This window comes from Tetrao urogallus, assembly GCF_951394365.1.
Source record: "Tetrao urogallus genome assembly, chromosome: 3".
Classification (NCBI taxonomy): Eukaryota; Metazoa; Chordata; class Aves; order Galliformes; family Phasianidae; genus Tetrao; species Tetrao urogallus.
The window spans coordinates 42143702-42162022 of record NC_136815.1 but is presented as its reverse complement, the minus strand read 5'-3'; the positions used below and the strand labels follow the sequence as shown (position 1 = coordinate 42162022).

At 38.6% G+C, this 18321-nt stretch overlaps 1 protein-coding gene across 1 annotated transcript in view; it reads right to left on the bottom strand.

Annotated features, from left to right (window-relative positions):
- Nucleotides 1-11694: 11694 nt before the first annotated feature.
- Nucleotides 11695-18321, bottom strand: part of TRAPPC8 (trafficking protein particle complex subunit 8) — a gene marked incomplete at both ends in the record, with an annotated part of 48129 nt that continues 41502 nt past the window's right edge. Inside the window, 3 exons of the mRNA XM_079533094.1 lie at nt 11695-11929; nt 12270-12359; nt 13910-14055. Of these exons, the coding sequence (XP_079389220.1) occupies nt 11695-11929; nt 12270-12359; nt 13910-14055 (471 nt within the window). The remainder of the gene's footprint in view (nt 11930-12269; nt 12360-13909; nt 14056-18321) is intronic.

Genomic DNA, 18321 nt, shown 5'->3' with positions numbered 1-18321 from the left:
TTATCATGTGGAGAAAAATAGAGATTTATTTTGTTCTCTAAATTTAAGTTCAATAGCTTTCTCATTCTCTCTCTGAACATACAGATCCCAGGCCTGAAAATGACAGTTTTCTCTCATATCCTTCTTCAGTTTGAAAGCTTTATGTCACCCAATTTAAGGTACCACCTCTTTTCAGGAGACAGTTCTGTGGTTACAGAAGTCACTACAATTATGTGGTGTGACGAGCTAGGGCACATATTGATTATTTACATATTCATGGGTTTATATTTAAGTTACTAGGCCCTTAATTTCATTCTTTGGCTAAAGACTTTATTGGACTCACACATATGAACACAATGTGAAATGGGCCTGACTGGTTCTTTGCATATCAGAGGTTGTATACATCCACATGCACACGTTCTTCTCAAGAACACAGAACCAAAATGAGTATCATCATTACAGGCAGTCATTCAATGTGTTAATACTTTTGTTCCACTGTGAAGATCAGAGTGATCTATAGATCCTTTCATTTCACTTTGAGCAATGTTGCATCATACTCTATAAAAAATAACATCTCTACATACAAATATTGAGCTCAGTATAGAACTACTCACAGTACTGTTCTTTCTCAAAAAATATCAACAATTAAAAATAAAAAATATGAAATATGGAAAAAGAATTGATTAAAAATAGTTCTGTCTCAGAAATGGCATGTCATTAGCTCTACCTCTATGTTCTTAGCAAAATACAATGCAAGTCATGTCTCTTAAGAAAAGAAAAAGGCAACTAGGGATAAAATCACAGTATAATCTAACAATGTATTTATGTACTTTATAATTTATGCTCAGAACAAGTTCTGTTTTGTGTTTTATTACCATTTGTACTCTGCAACAATTTCCTCAACAATCATATGAGTACTGTAGCTGATCTCTGAGGGAGCCTCTTCTGTCTATGAAGTTGCATCTCTACACAGTGTAAAGAAAAGGAGCATAAGCTAATGAAAGTTTAAAATGCCTGGCTCATTAAGGTGTTCTTAATCTCAGCCTGTTTCTTACACCTTGACTAAAATAACTGTTGTTAGCATCGCTTTAGCATTTAATGCATGGATTGGAATCCATGAAAGAAAAAGAAAAAAAGAAATTCTATAAAAAAATGAAGAATTACATGCAGAAAAAAAAATCAAGATGTTAGGAAAACAGAAAAAAATTGCTGAAGGGAGAGAATTACTGTGGCTGCACATTGCTCCAAGTCTTGAATATTTTAGTCAACTTCATTGAGAGAAATCTCCCTTTGAAAAAAACTGAACCAAAGAAAGGACTTGGAATTTCTTCCCCTTGTTGCTTGAAGAAATACAACAAATTTCAAATTCATTTTATAGAAACAGGGACTCTGTCAGTGGCATCCAGTGTCACACCACAGTAGTGTGTATAAGAGTTGTTTTTCCTTGACAGTTGGACCAGATGATCTTAGAGGTCTTTTCCACCCTTTATGATTCCATGATTCATGCATAAAAACAGGACCTTGAAATGGCAATACTGACATTTATACTCCTCAGCTGAAAGTCAGTGCCCACTGCAGAGCTTTCAGGGTTGGATCTATTTCTCGTTTATGTGTCTTTGGAAATGCTACACTGATGGACGCATCTATCATGCAGCTGCTGTGTAAGTAACAGCATGCTGAAATTGTATCATCATTCCTAAGAAGCCAGACCTGACTAAATCCTCCTAACAAGAATAATTACCTATGTAATTAACTTAACAGTCTACTGCACCCCACAACTTGGATTTTTGCTAAGATAGTTGGTGTAGGACAATCTTAACAAGCAGAGCCATATATATTTTCAGGAGACAGTTTTATTCAGTAAACTGTTCAAACTAATTGAGATTATGGAGAGTACGTTCCCCTTGTATTTACCACCAGACAGAGTAGCAACTAAGGGACAAAGGTTGGTGGGCATGATGATGATTGCATGATGGGTGGACTAGATGATCTCTTCCAACCTTAATGATTCTATAAGCTCTTCAAGCAAGCATAGGTATCTGGACTGCTGTCCCATATGCTCCCAAGCATCCTTAAAGATGGTGTGTTGTTGGATACAGCTGGCTCATTACAATATAGGCTGAATATAAGAGCAAGATCTTGAGCTCTTGTTTTCATGCTCTTGTTAAATGCTGCTTGGCACTGCAGTGCTTCTGTCACTTCTGTCACTCAGTGTTCTTAATCACACTGAGATTCAGTGCACTGACAGCTCAAGCAAAGCATTACCTCAGATAGATTTAAAACTAACAGACTTTCCATGCACTTAAATTTACAGATTTGCGTTGTATATATTATGTTCAAGACAAAAGAAAATAGGCCAAAAAGGCCTCTTTTTCCTCAAATACCCCTCATTTCTATGAATACCTAGCAGTCAAAGTGAGGAGAAAGACAGTGACTTGTGTAGCAGAGGCATATCAGCTTGCAAAGACCTTCAATGAAACATCAGATTCTCTGAATTCTAGCTTGCAGAGAAAAAAGTCCTTATCTGGTAGAAAAAAAACACAATGAAAACCAATTAAGTAAATATTCCCTGTTTCCTTGTGATCTTTTAAGGCCTCATTACTGAAAAATTATACATACTATTTCAAAATATATATATCTAACTAAATGGCATTTCAATACGATCTGCTTTAATTTGCATCTATACAAAAATAAAGCAATTTAATAATGTATATAGCGTAGCTGAGAATAGAGTTCATTCTGAATGCTTAGGGCTCTCTTGACCTATAGATAATCAAAGTGGATTTGAAAAGCAGCCAGAAACAGAACATGAACCTCTGAGGCATCTCCCCCTGTGCTCTGGAGAACAAATCTGATCTTTAAGGACAGATGTAAAGAAGAAAACTTGTATTAGTTGTGATTCCTGAGCCACGTCCCCTGAACTCGACTGATGCATTCAATCCATTCTGTCAAAACAGGAAAACATTCTGAGGTCCTCTCTGTTCCTACTCTTTCTCCCAGGCAGAACCAGAAGTGCTTTGGGCCATCACTGCCCTTTGCCTTCTAAAGCAGCTCCCTTTGGTTGCCTATGGCAGTGCAACAGGGGGAGATGCTGCGGGTTTGTTTGTTTGCTTGTTTGTTTTTAATTTTTCTTGTGGCCACAGAACTTTTAGTACGCTCAAATTGTTTTTTCAAGTGTAAGCATTTATTTTCTTGGTCATAAGTGGCTGTGACTTTCTCTGCAACCTCCTCAACACACACAAATTATGTTCAGAATCCTAGGGCTTCAAAATGCCTAGCGCTTGGGAGACATTTGTTTAAGGACTATCACTACATTATTTCCTTCTGAAAGTAAAATCTGGACACAGAGTAGTGAAAGATGTGGGGCACACTACACCTATTCTAACTTAAAAAGATGACAACCCAAGGGACCTACATTGAAAAGCATCAGCTGAATTGATTTACACACTGCTGCATTCTACAAGCAACATTCTAAAAACATCCATTTTTCACTTTTTCAGCCTCTAACAAAGCAATTAGCAGAACTCATTATCCAAGTGACATTTTACAAATTAGTGATTCATTCATGTAAAGTTTTAGAAATGCATAGTGAATAAATCTTGATTTAAATGGGATCAGGAAATCACTCCATCCTGGAATATGTTTAATCAGCACTTGTGGTTTGAAGAAACAAAGTGCTCAGAGAATGACTATCACAGTAAATGCTGAATTTAAAGATCTTCAGGTTGAACCTCTTGAGTTAAATTGGAAGCCCGGCTTAATATATTTCCTAAATGTATTTGGCAACAATTTTGAAGAGAAATTCTGTCCCAGTTAATCTGAGCATACCTATGGTTTTGCCGCATAGAATTCCATCTCCTCCAAGCAGTTTCTCTGACAGGAGAACTGCTTTCCATCAAGGAGCCATGCTTGCATTTTCCATGAGAAGAATATTGGAAATCTTGATTGTGTGTTTTCACTAGCAGAATAAAAACGTAGATCAGTAAGTAAGCTTTGGCTTATTACTCAGCTTCCTCACAATGCAGAGTTATGATGACCTTAGGTTTAAATAACGAAAGCCAGTCAAAACCAGTATTCCTTCATTTTCATCCTGCTATTTTATGCATTCATTTCTAAATCTATCTGGGAATCTTCTTTCAGGTAAGCTGGACTGCAGGTGAAGTCTTCAAAGCTGCCAAGCTGCTGTCATCTGAACATCAGCAAATGCAAGGGATGCACCCCTTGTCACCTCATGAGACACGAGCCTCGGACTCACAGCAATACAGTTGGAGGCTGTCCTACAAGATGACAGCAATGCTGTGCTCCAACTTCAGCTTGAATCACATCCTTCTTTATGCTAATTTAATTGTACATAAAGAAAATCAACACCCAGAAGCGAAGCTGTACAATGGAGCTATACTCAGACAATGACAGAGAACTAAAGGAGGAAACCATGCTACTGAAGAAAACCTCTTTAAAGGCAACTCCTCTTCTTTTAAGAGCTTTCCTCAGCACATCTTCACCCAAAACCAGCCAGCCATTCCCACTCCAACTGGCAGGCCTAACTGTCACCACTGTCACTTGTGGCAACCCTCAGCCCTACAGCTTCCAGGGACATGGCGTGATGGCCCTGGTGGGCAGTGGGGGCTGGGCTGTGGCTCTGCCTGTGGGACAGATAGGATGCCTTGAATTCCAGCCACTGGCATTAGATGTACTCGGTGCATCTTGGCCTCTAGGGGAAGTTGGCAAGAGGCACCCTCATGAGCAACCACAGTGACAGCCCCATCATCCTGCAGCACCCCTGTGAATTGCTTGGTTCTGGTGGGGAGCCAAAGGTATCTGTACCAGGGGAAGGATGTTTTCATCAGCATAAATGCTTTTGAGAGCAGCCTCTTCCCACTCTCCACCCCAGAAGAATTTGAGGCCAAGGAAGACACTATCAGTGCAGTCGCCTTGTGCACACAGTGGAAGTTGCAATGGTGGTCAATGGTTGGGTCTACCTGTACTTCAAGAACCTCAACAGGTGGTCTGAAAAGCAGGAGTCAATACTGTGTCTGAACAGTCAAATTCCCATTGCTGCTACTTCAGGAAAGACTCACAGTGCCAGGAGTTCAGCTAAGCCTTCTGCTTACAACACCAGACAGGCTCCAACAATCACATCTTCCTTTGAAAGGACAAGGGTTGCACTTTTATGCATGCCAAGAGCAATACGAGAGAAAGGAGTGTTACTCAGGGTCTATAACTTTACTGCCCTTTCTGTGACTGGCCTGCTTATCAGTGGAACTGGAGATGAACAAGGCAGTGAAGGTAGCAACAAGGACCTATTTTAAATACAATGGCACCACGAACAGCCACATGTCCAGCCATTAGCTCTACCTCCTTCCACCTGCTGCCCAAAGGCTCCACTAAATTTTGGAGCATCTCAAATCTTATTTTGACTATTATTCTCTGGACTAAAGATACTTTGTTTGTATCCTCTAAGGGTGGCTTGGTAATGGAAGAATTGACTGTCCTCAAACTCATCTAAAAGCACTGCTTTCCCCGGACAATGATTGCTACTTTGTAACCATTAGCAGCTCCCAGATTGCTAATCCAGGATGGACAGTTGGACAGTTTTTCTGCGGCAGCACTGGTTTGGTCAGTAGTGTAGTACAATTTGCCCTGGAAAACAGCATAGATTTCAAAAACACTGGGATCTTGTTTGAAGAAAAAGAGCGGTTGGCCTTACTCAGGACTGCATTCAGAAGTTTTTCTCAGCTACATGACTTCAATTAACGCAAACTCAGTGTGCAGGTAGCAGTTTGGAAATCTCAGCAATCCTGTGCTGTGGAACTCCTCATAACAGACTTACATAACAAAATCTATTACCTTGACGTGCTATAAAATATATGACTTTGAGCAGTTTATCTCTGCTCAACCTAAATAATAATAATAATGCCTTTAGTGACAGTCACCAATCCCCATGCAATAGTGTTCAATATACATACACAACAGAAACGGGACTTACACATGATGAAAACATCAGATACGTCTTGCATATAATTCTGGAGCAGCAGCATTTCTCTGCATTTATTGAGGCTGGTTTCCATGATGGCATGGGCAGGGGAGAGCAGTCTTCTGTTGCTGTGGACATCCCTGAAAATACTGTTGGCTGTTATGATGTGAAGTTGCCATGACTCCAGTTATTGCAGTTTCCTGCCCACCTACAAAGCAAATTCGAATTTTTATAAATCTAACCACACATGAAAGAAAGAGTTTCAGGAAGAAACACTCAGAAATAATTTCAGTTATACAGTCAGCCATAGCATGTATGGCCCACAGTTTCCTGTTAGAGAAAACATACAACAGGATGAACAGATAAAATATAACTTCACAAATCTGGGACAAATCTCTTCTGGCGTATTATAAAAATCCTTGGGTGCTTATTCTTGAGCTATAGGAAAATGGTAAATATCAGGATTGTGTCACTGCTGACATCATTTGAAATACATGGAATGCATGACTATGATTATCTTCTGACTGCATATGATGCCAAATGCTTGTCTCAACCTCAAAATTGGATTTCTTTGCTAGCAGAACTGGAATTGGCAGACCCACATATTGCATGCACCAGAAGAAACTATCTGAGCTGTAAGAATAGGAGCAGGCCTGAGAAGTAGCCCTCAGTCAAATATCAGATTCTTTGTGATAAGAGAATTTTCCCTCTGTGCAATGCTATGCATATTTTTAAAGCCACTGTAGTTGATGCATCTTACTGTGATTTATCCTTAGCCTTCTCAGTATACACAGTGCTTTTCCCATGAGCTATTAAAGATTTTGGGCAGCACTGGCAGGCAATCTGACTTCATTTGTGATTTTGACAAGACACAACTTACATCATTTATTAGTCTAAAAAAAATGAGAACCAAAAGTCAAAAATAAAAGGGCCAAAAGTCAAAGCATTTTCAGTGTTTGTTTTTTGTTTGCTTGTTTGTTCGTTTTAAGTGCCTGGGACATCTAATTACAAAGTTCCTTTTTGTTTAAGAAAGCTTTGTTGTCATTATACGTACCTGATGGAGAAACTAGCCCAATGTTCCTTTACTAATTAGGAAGATAAAGTTCCATTATTTTGAAGATGTAGGAAGAATTCACTTACTATTTTTAATTTGTTAATCAGTTTTCTCCTTTTTTCCCCCCTCTTGTTCATCATTCTAAACTTGTCCCTGACTCTGTGTAGTCTTACCATTTCACCAGAGACAGTATACAAGACTTTCCAATACAACCACATGACTTCAGAAATATGACATATCAGTAAGAATGAAGGCTTTGTGGCAGATCAATTGTCTCCAAATTTCCAAACTCAAAGTTGTAAACAACTAATATGGAGACTACAGCCTTTTCACTTGTGCTCAGTAGCAGAACCTGCCTAATAAATGTATCGTGAAAGCACTTGGTACAATTTCTAAGTCCATCATACAGATGGACTTAATGTACTTAAGGGAAATTGGTAGAAAACACAAAATGGTATAAAAAAGTCATTTTACCTCTAAATCAGTTAATTATTGCTATGAATTTGTAAAATATGACTTTTTCACATTTATTGCTAGTTAAAGCCTTACTCTATTAAATTGTATGTTTAAAGAAGATTTAAATAACGTACTTGAAAATACAGATATTAAAGATGTGCTTCCATTACAAGTAATTTAGATCGCAATTTAAAGCAGGCTATTTTTCTTATTTTAATGCATAAGAGTTTAATTAAAAAGTTAAAACAAGGCAATAAGTTCTGAAATTCCATAGCTATATAAACATAGTCATCGCTCTTTGGTTATTCTTTCTGGTGGGATTTTTGCATTGCTATTTGTTTTTAAACAAACACAATATACAATTCAAGGAGAATACTCAGTGTTACCTCTACCATTTGACAAGGGATTGATGCTCAACAACAGAAAGGACTCTATACCTTGCTCTAATTTCATAGAATCAAACAATCATCAAGGTTGGAAAAGACCTCTAAGATCATCCAATCCAGTCACCCATATACCACCACTATTTTCCACACTGATCCACATACCTCAGCACAACATCTAAATGCTTCTTGAACACCTCTGGGGACAGCAATCCAACCACTTTCCTAGTCAGCTCATTCTAATGCATCACCACTCTTTCTGAGAAGAAATTGTTGCTAACATCCAATCTGAATCTCCCCTGGTGCAACTTAAGGCCATTCCCTCTCATCCTACTGCTAGTTAACACAGAAGAGGCCAATCCCCCACCTCACCACAACCTCCTTTCAGGTCGTTGTAGAGAGCAATAAGGTTTCCTGAGCCTCCTCTTCTCCAGGCTCAATCACATCTCCCTCAGCTGCTCCCCATAAGATCCTCATAAGACTTGTGCTCCGAACTCCTCACCAGCTTTGTTACCCTTCTCTGGACACTCTCCAGAACCTCATCGACTTTTTTGTAGTGAAGGGGACAAAACTGAACACAGGACTCAAGGTGCAGCCTCACCAGAGAAACGATCACTACAGAGAAACAGTCACTTCCCTGCTCCTTCACAGTCGTGTGCCTTACCAGTAATATCTAGGAAATCCTCCTCCAGGTGAACACTGTAACTGAAGCACAGAAGGGAGCCTTTTTGTGAAGCTTACACAGGACATTCTTGCCATTATTCTACCAGCCAGTTTAGTTGCATTTGAACAGCCTTCACTTGCTCACAGAATAAAGGTTTTATTTTTCAGTAAGCACCAACTATGATGACTTGTGACTGACAGCCTGAACAACAAATTAGATAGGTCTTCAATATTAATACAAACTTTGAATTTATTTTTTTTTAATTGAGAAAAGGTACTGCATATTGCCTCCCTCACCTTGCCCTTGTGCTGCTCAGTTTGTTTCTTTTTATTTGGTTTCACTAAACTTGCCCCCTTCTTTTTCTCTGGCACACTGCACACTTGTTCACTTTCACTTACCTTGCCTGACTGACAGCAATCACCTTCTACCTTCTCTTTTGCAATTACTGCTACAAGATTTTAACTGCTTTACAGGAGAATTAGGAATACAGAACCAGCTGCCTGAATTACTAAGGAAAGTGAGGAAAAGTCTGTAAATGAATTGTTTAGCTGCAATACTGTGAATGCCATTTATTCATATACACAATGGACCCAAATACTAGCGTTCCCTCCAGAGGGAAGTGATGGAAGAAGGAGGAAGTGATGCAAAGCATAAAAACCATTAAATGCATGGACTGATGTTCTCTCCAGTCTCAAACTATGCCTTGAAAAGTTGCATGCTTTCTAAGTCTCATTCAGGGCCTATTGAAGATATTACAAAACCTATGAGGTTGAAACAGCTTGTACTACTGCGCTTTGCCAAACTGAGCAGTCAAGACTACTTAGTACACATAGAAAAAGTTCATGTCTAGATACACAGAGCATCTCCTAAATGCATGTTGAAAACACTGCTAGTTTTATCCGGGCTGCCTGACTTAATACTCTAGCTCATATAACCCACTGCCACATCAGTACAGTAGTTTACCCTAATCCTATAAACACTGAAAAACATGAAGGGTCTGCCTAAGCACTATTTCTTCAAACTAAGCTACATAATCATAGAATGGCCTGGGTTGAAAAGGACCACAATGATCACCTAGTTTCAAACCCTCTGCTATGTGCAGGGTCTCCAACCACCAGACCAGGCTGCCCAGAGCCACATCCAGCCTGCCCTTGAATGCCTCCAGGGATGGGGCATCCCCAACCTCCTTGGGCAATCTGTTCCAGTGCATGGAATAATATAAGATAATATCTTATAACAGGGTTTCTTGCTTGCTTGTTTCTCCAGAACCTAGATATACACCAATAGAAACAGTGAGCAGTATTTCACTCAAAGTTAGGATCACTGACGAGTGATAGACCAGGCAAGCTCAGACTGATAGCTTCTGTAGTGAAGCCTCCAGTAAGCCTTCTGTTTAACAACAGTAGAACTTCCAAATCACAAAGAGATAACATTTTGTTGTGTTTTCTTCAGAGAGTCTGAAAATCAGTTAAATTCTGACTGACATCACAGAACTCTTGTGGAAGCATCCTCTGAATAATGCTACTTCTTCAAAATACTTCAGTGGCGGAAGCGCTGAAAACACATCACCTGTGATCTAAAACACTGCGACCTGTAGCTGCTGAGCACTAATGGGCATGATGATTTCTTTTCTAAAAGGAGTGCCCCAACTCATGACATAGTGCAAGACTGCAATGCCCAGAAACATTTTGAAAGGGTATCCTTCAAATCTGCCCAATAGCAGAACAGCGCTGTCTCAGAAGCAACACCTTTGTTGTTATATAATATCCACCTATTCCGTTGAAGAGTCAGCATAAGCCAGAGTCATTAAGTAAGACTACAGAAGGTCACATACTGTGACCAGATTCAAAGACTTCTCAGGAAGTTTTAAATCCAGGAAACAGTCAAATAGTAGTACTGGATAAGAGTTGAAAAAAGCATCTAAAAAACTTTCATGAAACAGTCAATCTACTTCCAGAAGTCATTGTCGTCCTATGATGGAATCTTCTTCAGCAGCAAGGTATAATAGATAGCCTGAAGTTTAGGTGCCATTAGGTACTTCAGATTTCCTTGTACTCAGGTAATCCATCATAAGCCACACCTCCTAACTCTTCACTGGTTTTGCTGCACTTGACTGCTTCGCACAGCAACTCCCCATCACACAACAACTGACATTCCCCACGCAGAACTGAGGTTTGCTTCCAGAAAGGGCAAATACAGCAACCTCTGTGATTCGCCATGTACACCAATGCTACAATGACAACAGGAAAAGAACTTCACCTGAGCAAACAAGATGAGGATAAAGTAGTACACAATGGAATTCTTATACAAAAAAAAAATAAAATCAGCACCTGTAAATTGCTACAGCTGTATAAAAGGGAAGTAAAAAAATCCAAGGCAACACTCCATACAGTGAATATGATGTATGTTTTATTCTATTTACAGTACATTTGTTATAAATATAATACATTTCTTGAAAATCTTGAGTAGATTTAATTTTTAAAACAGATCAATTGTTATAGTTACATAATAAAGCAGTGACAATTTAAATGACAATCTCATGGTTGTGAAATAGTGCATTCTGTGTTGAGATGAGTGAGAAAAATACTGAAACTAGTTGAAAAAATTAATTTTGAAACACCCTTGATGGGACTTGTGAACCTCCAATGGTCACCAGTTTTCATAGACTTGAAAACTCAAAACAAATTTTTAAACCAAACAATTGAGAAACAGTTTGGAGACACCCTATTAACTCACAGTAAGGTTGGGATTTATGACTAATGGCTTTTGACAGGAAAAAGCCAGTGAGGGTTTCTTCCTGAACCATATCCTAATACAGCCACAAATATTAAACACGCCATGCTGGAAGTTGTAACAGCAGCCAAGCTGCATTTTTGACAGGGCATAGGACATAGAACTATGTTCAGATCTGGAGCTGAAGATTACTTTGTGTTATGAATATCTTAATTACCAGAGAAGAAATACATTATACAAAAGGATAAACGTATTTTCAGTCCAACGTGCGTTGCATTGAGAAACAAATTGACAAGTCTGAGTATTTTGCTATTTTCTTTTCTACACGATCTCTAGTAACAAGTTAGATGTTCGAGGTGCTATTTCAAAAAACTGCAGCAAAATGTCAACCAGCAATATAAGAAAAGAACCCGATTTATTTTGTCTTTTAGTATGATTTTTCAGGAAGTGGTCAAACATTATTGATAATAATTAGTGCAGGCATAGAGTTCTGCTGACTTGTTTCAAACAAGGTAACTTGGTCCACTAGCTTGGCAAATACTCTGGGGGTTCCAAGATTATAGACACCAGTATGAACGAAGCAAGCTTTCAGCTGCAAGCTATAGACCTCCTGGCTTTTCAGTTGAAGCTTATACTGTGTTTGCCCAAGCCACGTAAAGGATCCATGGATTTCTAGCGCCTCTGGGCTGAAAAAGAAGATGAGCATTACTTGTCTGCATTTGAAACATATTAACAGATTATACAAGCCCTTTATTTAACATTTATCCAAAATTTCAGAAGGTACTTTGTGTCCATCATCAGTTCTTTACAGAAATTTGTTTACATTCTCTCAAAATTTCTTCTCAAAAGTCAGGAATTACAAAACTAAGTTACTACTCCCGCCACCTTCAGATGCAAGAGTGCCTTTGGAATCCTGGAAATTACTGAGTCTTTTTGATTGCCTGCCTACAATAATTTACCTTAAAACTTGAAAGACTTCAAAGAACTAAGAAGAAAAAATGTTTTTAATCAACATAAATACATTACCTTGTTGTTTTATGCCGCAAATCAATCATCACATCTACAACAGCCTGGGAACAATTGGAAAGTAGGAGAGTAACAGGGACCAGACAGAGGCTGCAAAGAGAAGTAAGTAGTTGCACATCAAACAGTGCATATGTTTAGTGTTAATTAAAGCCCTTATCCTGAATAGAGCTCATAGGTATGTTTGTCCACAATTAGTATGATTGTTTTTATAAATAATCCTGCAGAAAGAGCAATCCAAGATATTTACAGACAGCGGTACAAACTACTGCAGCTGAAATAGTTATTTATGCAACAAGTGATTTGTTTCACTGGAAGCCCTTGCCATTGCTGAACAGTTAAATATTCTAAACTTGATCAAAAAGAGAAGAGCTACTAGAAAAAAAATGAGATTTGTTTCTGGTCTTGTTTCTGGAATGATACACGCTTCCTAAGTGTCATTAAAATAAGCCACCTTATGAAGTGTTGAAAATGTTAAGATTTTGTAAATAAAAAAAATACCTCTGGTGGCAACTTACACAGCCAGAAACTAAAGTAAATGCTAGTATAAACACAGCAGAGCTCTCAGAAAAACACAACTCAAATCTAAATAGCTATAACTGTAAATACTTTTTGTGTCTAGAAACGAACTTGAGGAGTTCGTGCACATCATTTTATTTTTGGAAGAGCCCAAGATTTTACAGGCTGCAGCTGATTCACACTAGCATTTTAAACAGATTAATTTTGAGATTATTCCAAGAGACAAGACACAAGTGACCTAAACTGTTACCATTTCCATTTCTAAATGAAGTTCCAGCCATAGTTCAAGTTATCAAGTCTGGTACTGTAGACATAACAGTTCTTAACATAAAACTTGAACACTAGCAGGTAATTCTAAGTAGTTATGCTGCTTCTTCCTTTGACACTCCTCAAAAATACACACAAACTCAGAACATTTATTTTGCTGTTTGAGAACAGTTGTAGTTAAAACTAGAACTGCAAACTGTAATACCACAACCTGTTTTTCTACATTGAACTTGCAATTTACCTATACCTTCCTGAAGCAGAACATTTAGGAACTCAGCAAGCTTTCCCTCCTGCATATCAGAGTTGTAGGGGTTAGAAGGTACCCTCTGGGGATCATCCAATATAACTTTACTGTTAACTCAGGCTCCCTATAATAGAATCCCTAGGAAAGCATCCAGGCAAGTACTGAATACCTGAAGGAGATTCCACGAACTCTCTAGGAAACTTCGTCCAGTGCCCTGTCACATTCTAAGTAAAGTAGTTCTTCCTCACACACCTTCAGAAACTTCCTGTGCTCCACTTTTGTGCCCACTGTTCTGTTGCTGCGCACCACAGAAAAGAGTCTGTCCCCATCTACTTGATACCTGTCCTTCAGATATTTACAAGCACTGGTAGGAGTCCCCCCCTCAGTCATCTCCAGCTGAACAGTCCCAGGTCTCTCAGCCTCTCCTCATAAGGGAGGTGGTCCATGCCTCTCATCATCTTTGCAGCCCTCCACTGAACTCTCCCCTGCCTTCCTTGAACTGAGGCACTCATACTGTTTTATCTTACACATTATAATCTATGTTCATCTCCCAGTAGGATTTATATCAAATTAATAATATTCTAAAAGATTACAAAAAACCCATCCTGCTAACCTTTTTTGGTGGAAAGAGTGATTGAAGGACTCTGGGTAATGAAGACTTGTCTTGATAAGATTGGAAAGCTGCTCTGGTGTTGGTCTTGCAGGTACTGGTGCGCTTTCAGGTCGAAAAAACTTCAGGAGTGCTGTTTCTGGTAATTCCTGGAATAAATTCAGAATGACACTTAAAGCATTGAAACAAGGCATTATGAAACAACACAAAAAATCCAGTCTCAGAATTTACAAGTTTTTAATTATGAACTGTAACTCCAGGAATATAAGCCCATGACATCATAGTAACTTTTTTCCAACACATTCTGTATTTAAGCATGCTAAATGAGAAGCGATACAACTTCTGCTACCTTCTCTTTTGAGAGGTTTCACAGGTGCACGTGAACATCTGTGCAAGTTTCACACAAGTATTCTGCTAGAGTTGTGGTGATTTGCTGGGATTTGGTTGTTTTCTTTTTAAGAAACAGGGATAGCATTCAGACAGTTCCCTAGTTCAAAAGCTGTAACTTAAAGAGCCTATCACCTACACTGGGAAGTTAAAAGGAAAGCTAGTAGCCAAGTTTTCCAGAAAGATCCACAAGAAAAAAAAAAAAAACAAACGAAGTTTATGACAACATGCTGACAATGACAGCAGAAGGATTTTAAAAGGCAGACTACCTTACAAATTAGATTTGCAAGAATGTGCTATACAAGTTGCCTTTCCTCATCCCCAGCTGAAAGCCCAAGTAAAGCACGGACACTACTTTGATTCTGCTTGTAAGATTGGGATCCAACCTCTGAAGCAGAAGAAATCAGATGACAGAAAGATGCAACACCAAATGAGTTCATCAGGCTGCATTTGGTCCAGCATTACATCACTATTCTGTTGAACAGCATTCAACATAATCTATTTTTCAAGCAGGAAAAAGGCCTTACGAACCTATTCTGCAAAAAAGAGTCCACCTTTAGAAAAAAAATTGCAGCAAACAATGCCATTATTAAAAGAGAGTGAAGGAAGACTTAGACACACCAGTAAGTCAGTACACTGCACAAAGTAATATTTTTCAATTAACACTGCTGAGTTGTACCTTGTAAGTTGACAGACAACAAAACATGACTCAAACATACACACTGGGCTCAATGAAATCAGCAAACAATCTGTAAACCTTTGCTGAAATACTCGGGAAACTAAACCAATCAGGTTTCCAATCACCCCTGCAATCCTTTAACTACTGAAAAGAAGATTGAAAAGAAGTTTGAAAATGAATGAAATGAGTTTGAAATGTATGAAATACACTTCTCCCCCATCATATAACTTTAATGCTTTAATGAATTGGGTATTTCCTCCCTATCTAATGGGTACCTAATTTGATGGAAATTAACAGAAGAATAAACACTAGCTTCTAGAGTTCACATTACTTTTTTGTTTTGTCTTTTAATCTCAAACTCCCACTTCAACCACATGCCAACATCCTACACACTGTAATGTGCCCTAGAGTGAATTACCTGTTCCAAGTCCTCCCAATCAGAACTCCCGAGTATTTTTTTTAAACCCTACAAGAGACAAATACGAAGGTTTATCTCTACAAATATACAAAGACATCATGAAACACAACAGGAACATTCACTGGTGAAAGTGCAAAATGCTGTTAATATTTCAAAGCCTTTAGTTCCAATACTCCTACTCTGCTGAAAGGCTGGAAGGCAGCAAGATTAACAATTTACCATAACAGGGCTGAATTTTAATTCCAGTCACCCTCTAGATATCAGATTCAACTAACAATGTCTGTTCCTGCAATTTGAGCTGCTCAATGTCTAGTTTTTGTAATTTGTTTATTTATTTTTAATCTGGAACAAAGACTACAACAAGACATTTAGCACGTTTCTCTCACCTAATGCTGTTGGAGAGAATTAAGCACTTCCAAATGTTAACCAAGATCTGCATACAGATCAGATAGCTACTTAGAGACATCTAATAAAATGCCAAGTTTAAAGATGCATTAAATTCCTTCCCTACTTTGGTGCTTCACAAATTGAATCAAGGCTACAAAAAAGATGCCCATATCCACCTGGGACCTATACCTTCCCCTCAAAAATGCATGAAGTAAAAACCTCAAGACATTCAGCTATTTACACTTAGAAGTAAAGTAAAACTAAACTAAAAATTAAACAGGTGGCTTTTTGTTGCTCAGCTCCTGGAACACCAATTCAAATGAAGTTCTGCCTTTAAAAATACAAAAAAAAACCAAAAGTTGAGACCTAAAGCCAGCCTCTTAACCTACTCCAGTTTCTTAGGTTCATGGAGGCTTTGCAAGGAGACAGCAAGCACCACATATTCCATACAAGAAGGCCATAACAGTGTTCAAGGTGTTCCCCTTTAAAAATGGTTTAGATGTAATTGGAAAATCTCATCCATACATAATGGTAGTGGCACAGACAAGATTGACCAGAATGTCAAGGTATACAGCAGCATTCAAGTTTCTGGGTTTCTTAATTGGAAGCATGAAATGGACAGTACCAGCAGAACCACCATGTTCCCAAAGTAGTCTCCCAATGGCTACAAATGGTACAATTTGTGCTAGTAAAGCTGTTTTTAGAAAGCTTTTTGTTGCCCAAAGCCACAATCTACAAAGGCCGTAATTCAAAGATATGCATCTAAAATAAAACAAGATTACTGTTTCAAGTAGAAGGATTTCCCCACCTTCATATATTCAGTAGTTGCAAAAAAAAAAAAAAAAAAAAAAAAAAGACCATAAGGGTTAGAGGTTTTTCGCTACTCTGAAATAAAATTGTGTATTATCATTATTTATACTTCTGAAATCGTGTATTTTTCACATCAGTTTTAGATTTTTCCTGCAACTAGAATACTGAGGTTGGAAGAGTCAAAACCTACACATTAATCAATGCATCTTTTGAATTATATGACAGATTTAATAGGTAACAAAATATATACAGATACACCCATAATATATAGCTCAACCTCAGAGAACACTTCCAACATGAGAATTTCATCCTTTCCAATAAATGCATCAAAATGGTATATTCACATATAATCATTTTGAAGAGTTTAAGGAATATCAGACAGCCTAAAATTTTCGATTTCAAAAACAATCCTCACAATAATTAGGTTAATGTGCTTTTAAACATGATCAGAACAAAAAATTAAATAATGTTTTCAAATATAGAAATTTAAAAAAAAAATAAATCAAACTCATCCACTTAAACAGATAAAAACCCTGCAGTTTTAAAACATATCTGTATCCAATGACAGAAAAATCAGTAAGCTCCAAAGGTATAGTTGTCATTACTATTATCAGAAGGAAAGAGGTTTAACATTTATAATTATATACTGAACATCCAGTTCAATATAATTACATACTGAATTCCTAGCTGACAAGCTAGAGTGAAGGGAAGCTAACCAGAAGGACCTCGACAGGCTTGAGAGGCAAGCCCATGCCAATCTCATCAAGTTCAACAAAGCCAAGTGCAAGGTCAGGGAAATCCCAAGCACAGACACAAGTTGGCTTGAGAGCAGTCCTAAGGTGAAGGATTTAGAGGCGTCAGTTGATGAAAGATTCAACGTGAGCCAGCAGTATGCACTTGCAGTCCAGAAGGCCAACTGTATCCTGGGTTGCATCAAGACAAGTGTGACCAGCAGGAAGGTGGCTGAGGGAAGTGATTCTGCCCTTATACTCTTCTCTCATGAGACCCCATCTGGAGTACTGCATCTAGTTCTAGAGCCCCCAACAAAAGAAGGACATGGAGCTGTTGAAGCAGGTCCAGAAGAGGGCCACAAAGTGATCAAAACGCTGGAACACCTCTCCTATGAGGTCAGGGTGAGCTGGGGCTCATCAGTCTGGAGAAAAGAAAGCCCTGAGGGGACTTTATAGTGACCTTCCAGTAACTGAAGGGGCCTACAGGAAAGCTAGGGAGGGACTTTTTTTTTTTTTTTTTTTTTTTTAAGGGCAGGTAGCAACAGGACAAGGGAAAATGGTTTTAAACTGGAAAAGGGAAGATTTAGACTAGGTAGCAGGAAGACATTCTTCACTGTGGGGGTGTGAGACATTGGAACAGGTTGCCCAGAGAGGCTGTGGATGCCCTCTCCCTGGAAGCACTCAAGGCCAGGCTGGATGGGGCTCTGAGCAACCTGGTCTAGAGGGAGGCATCCCTGCCTATAGCAGGGGTGCTTGAACTAGATGATCTTAAAGGCTCCTTCCAACCTCAATCATTCTATGATTCCTATGGGAACAAAACACATGCATTTGAGCTTCCAGATAAAGCGCTCACAGAATTTCACTTTACTTTTACCGTTTTTAATGCAGGTACATTCAGAAATTTTAGCCAGAAGCATTTTAAACCTTTCCTCAACTCTGCTATTTGTGTTTTATGGAAGACAGACAGGTTTTGGTTTTTTTTTTGTTTTTTAAAATCAAGTAC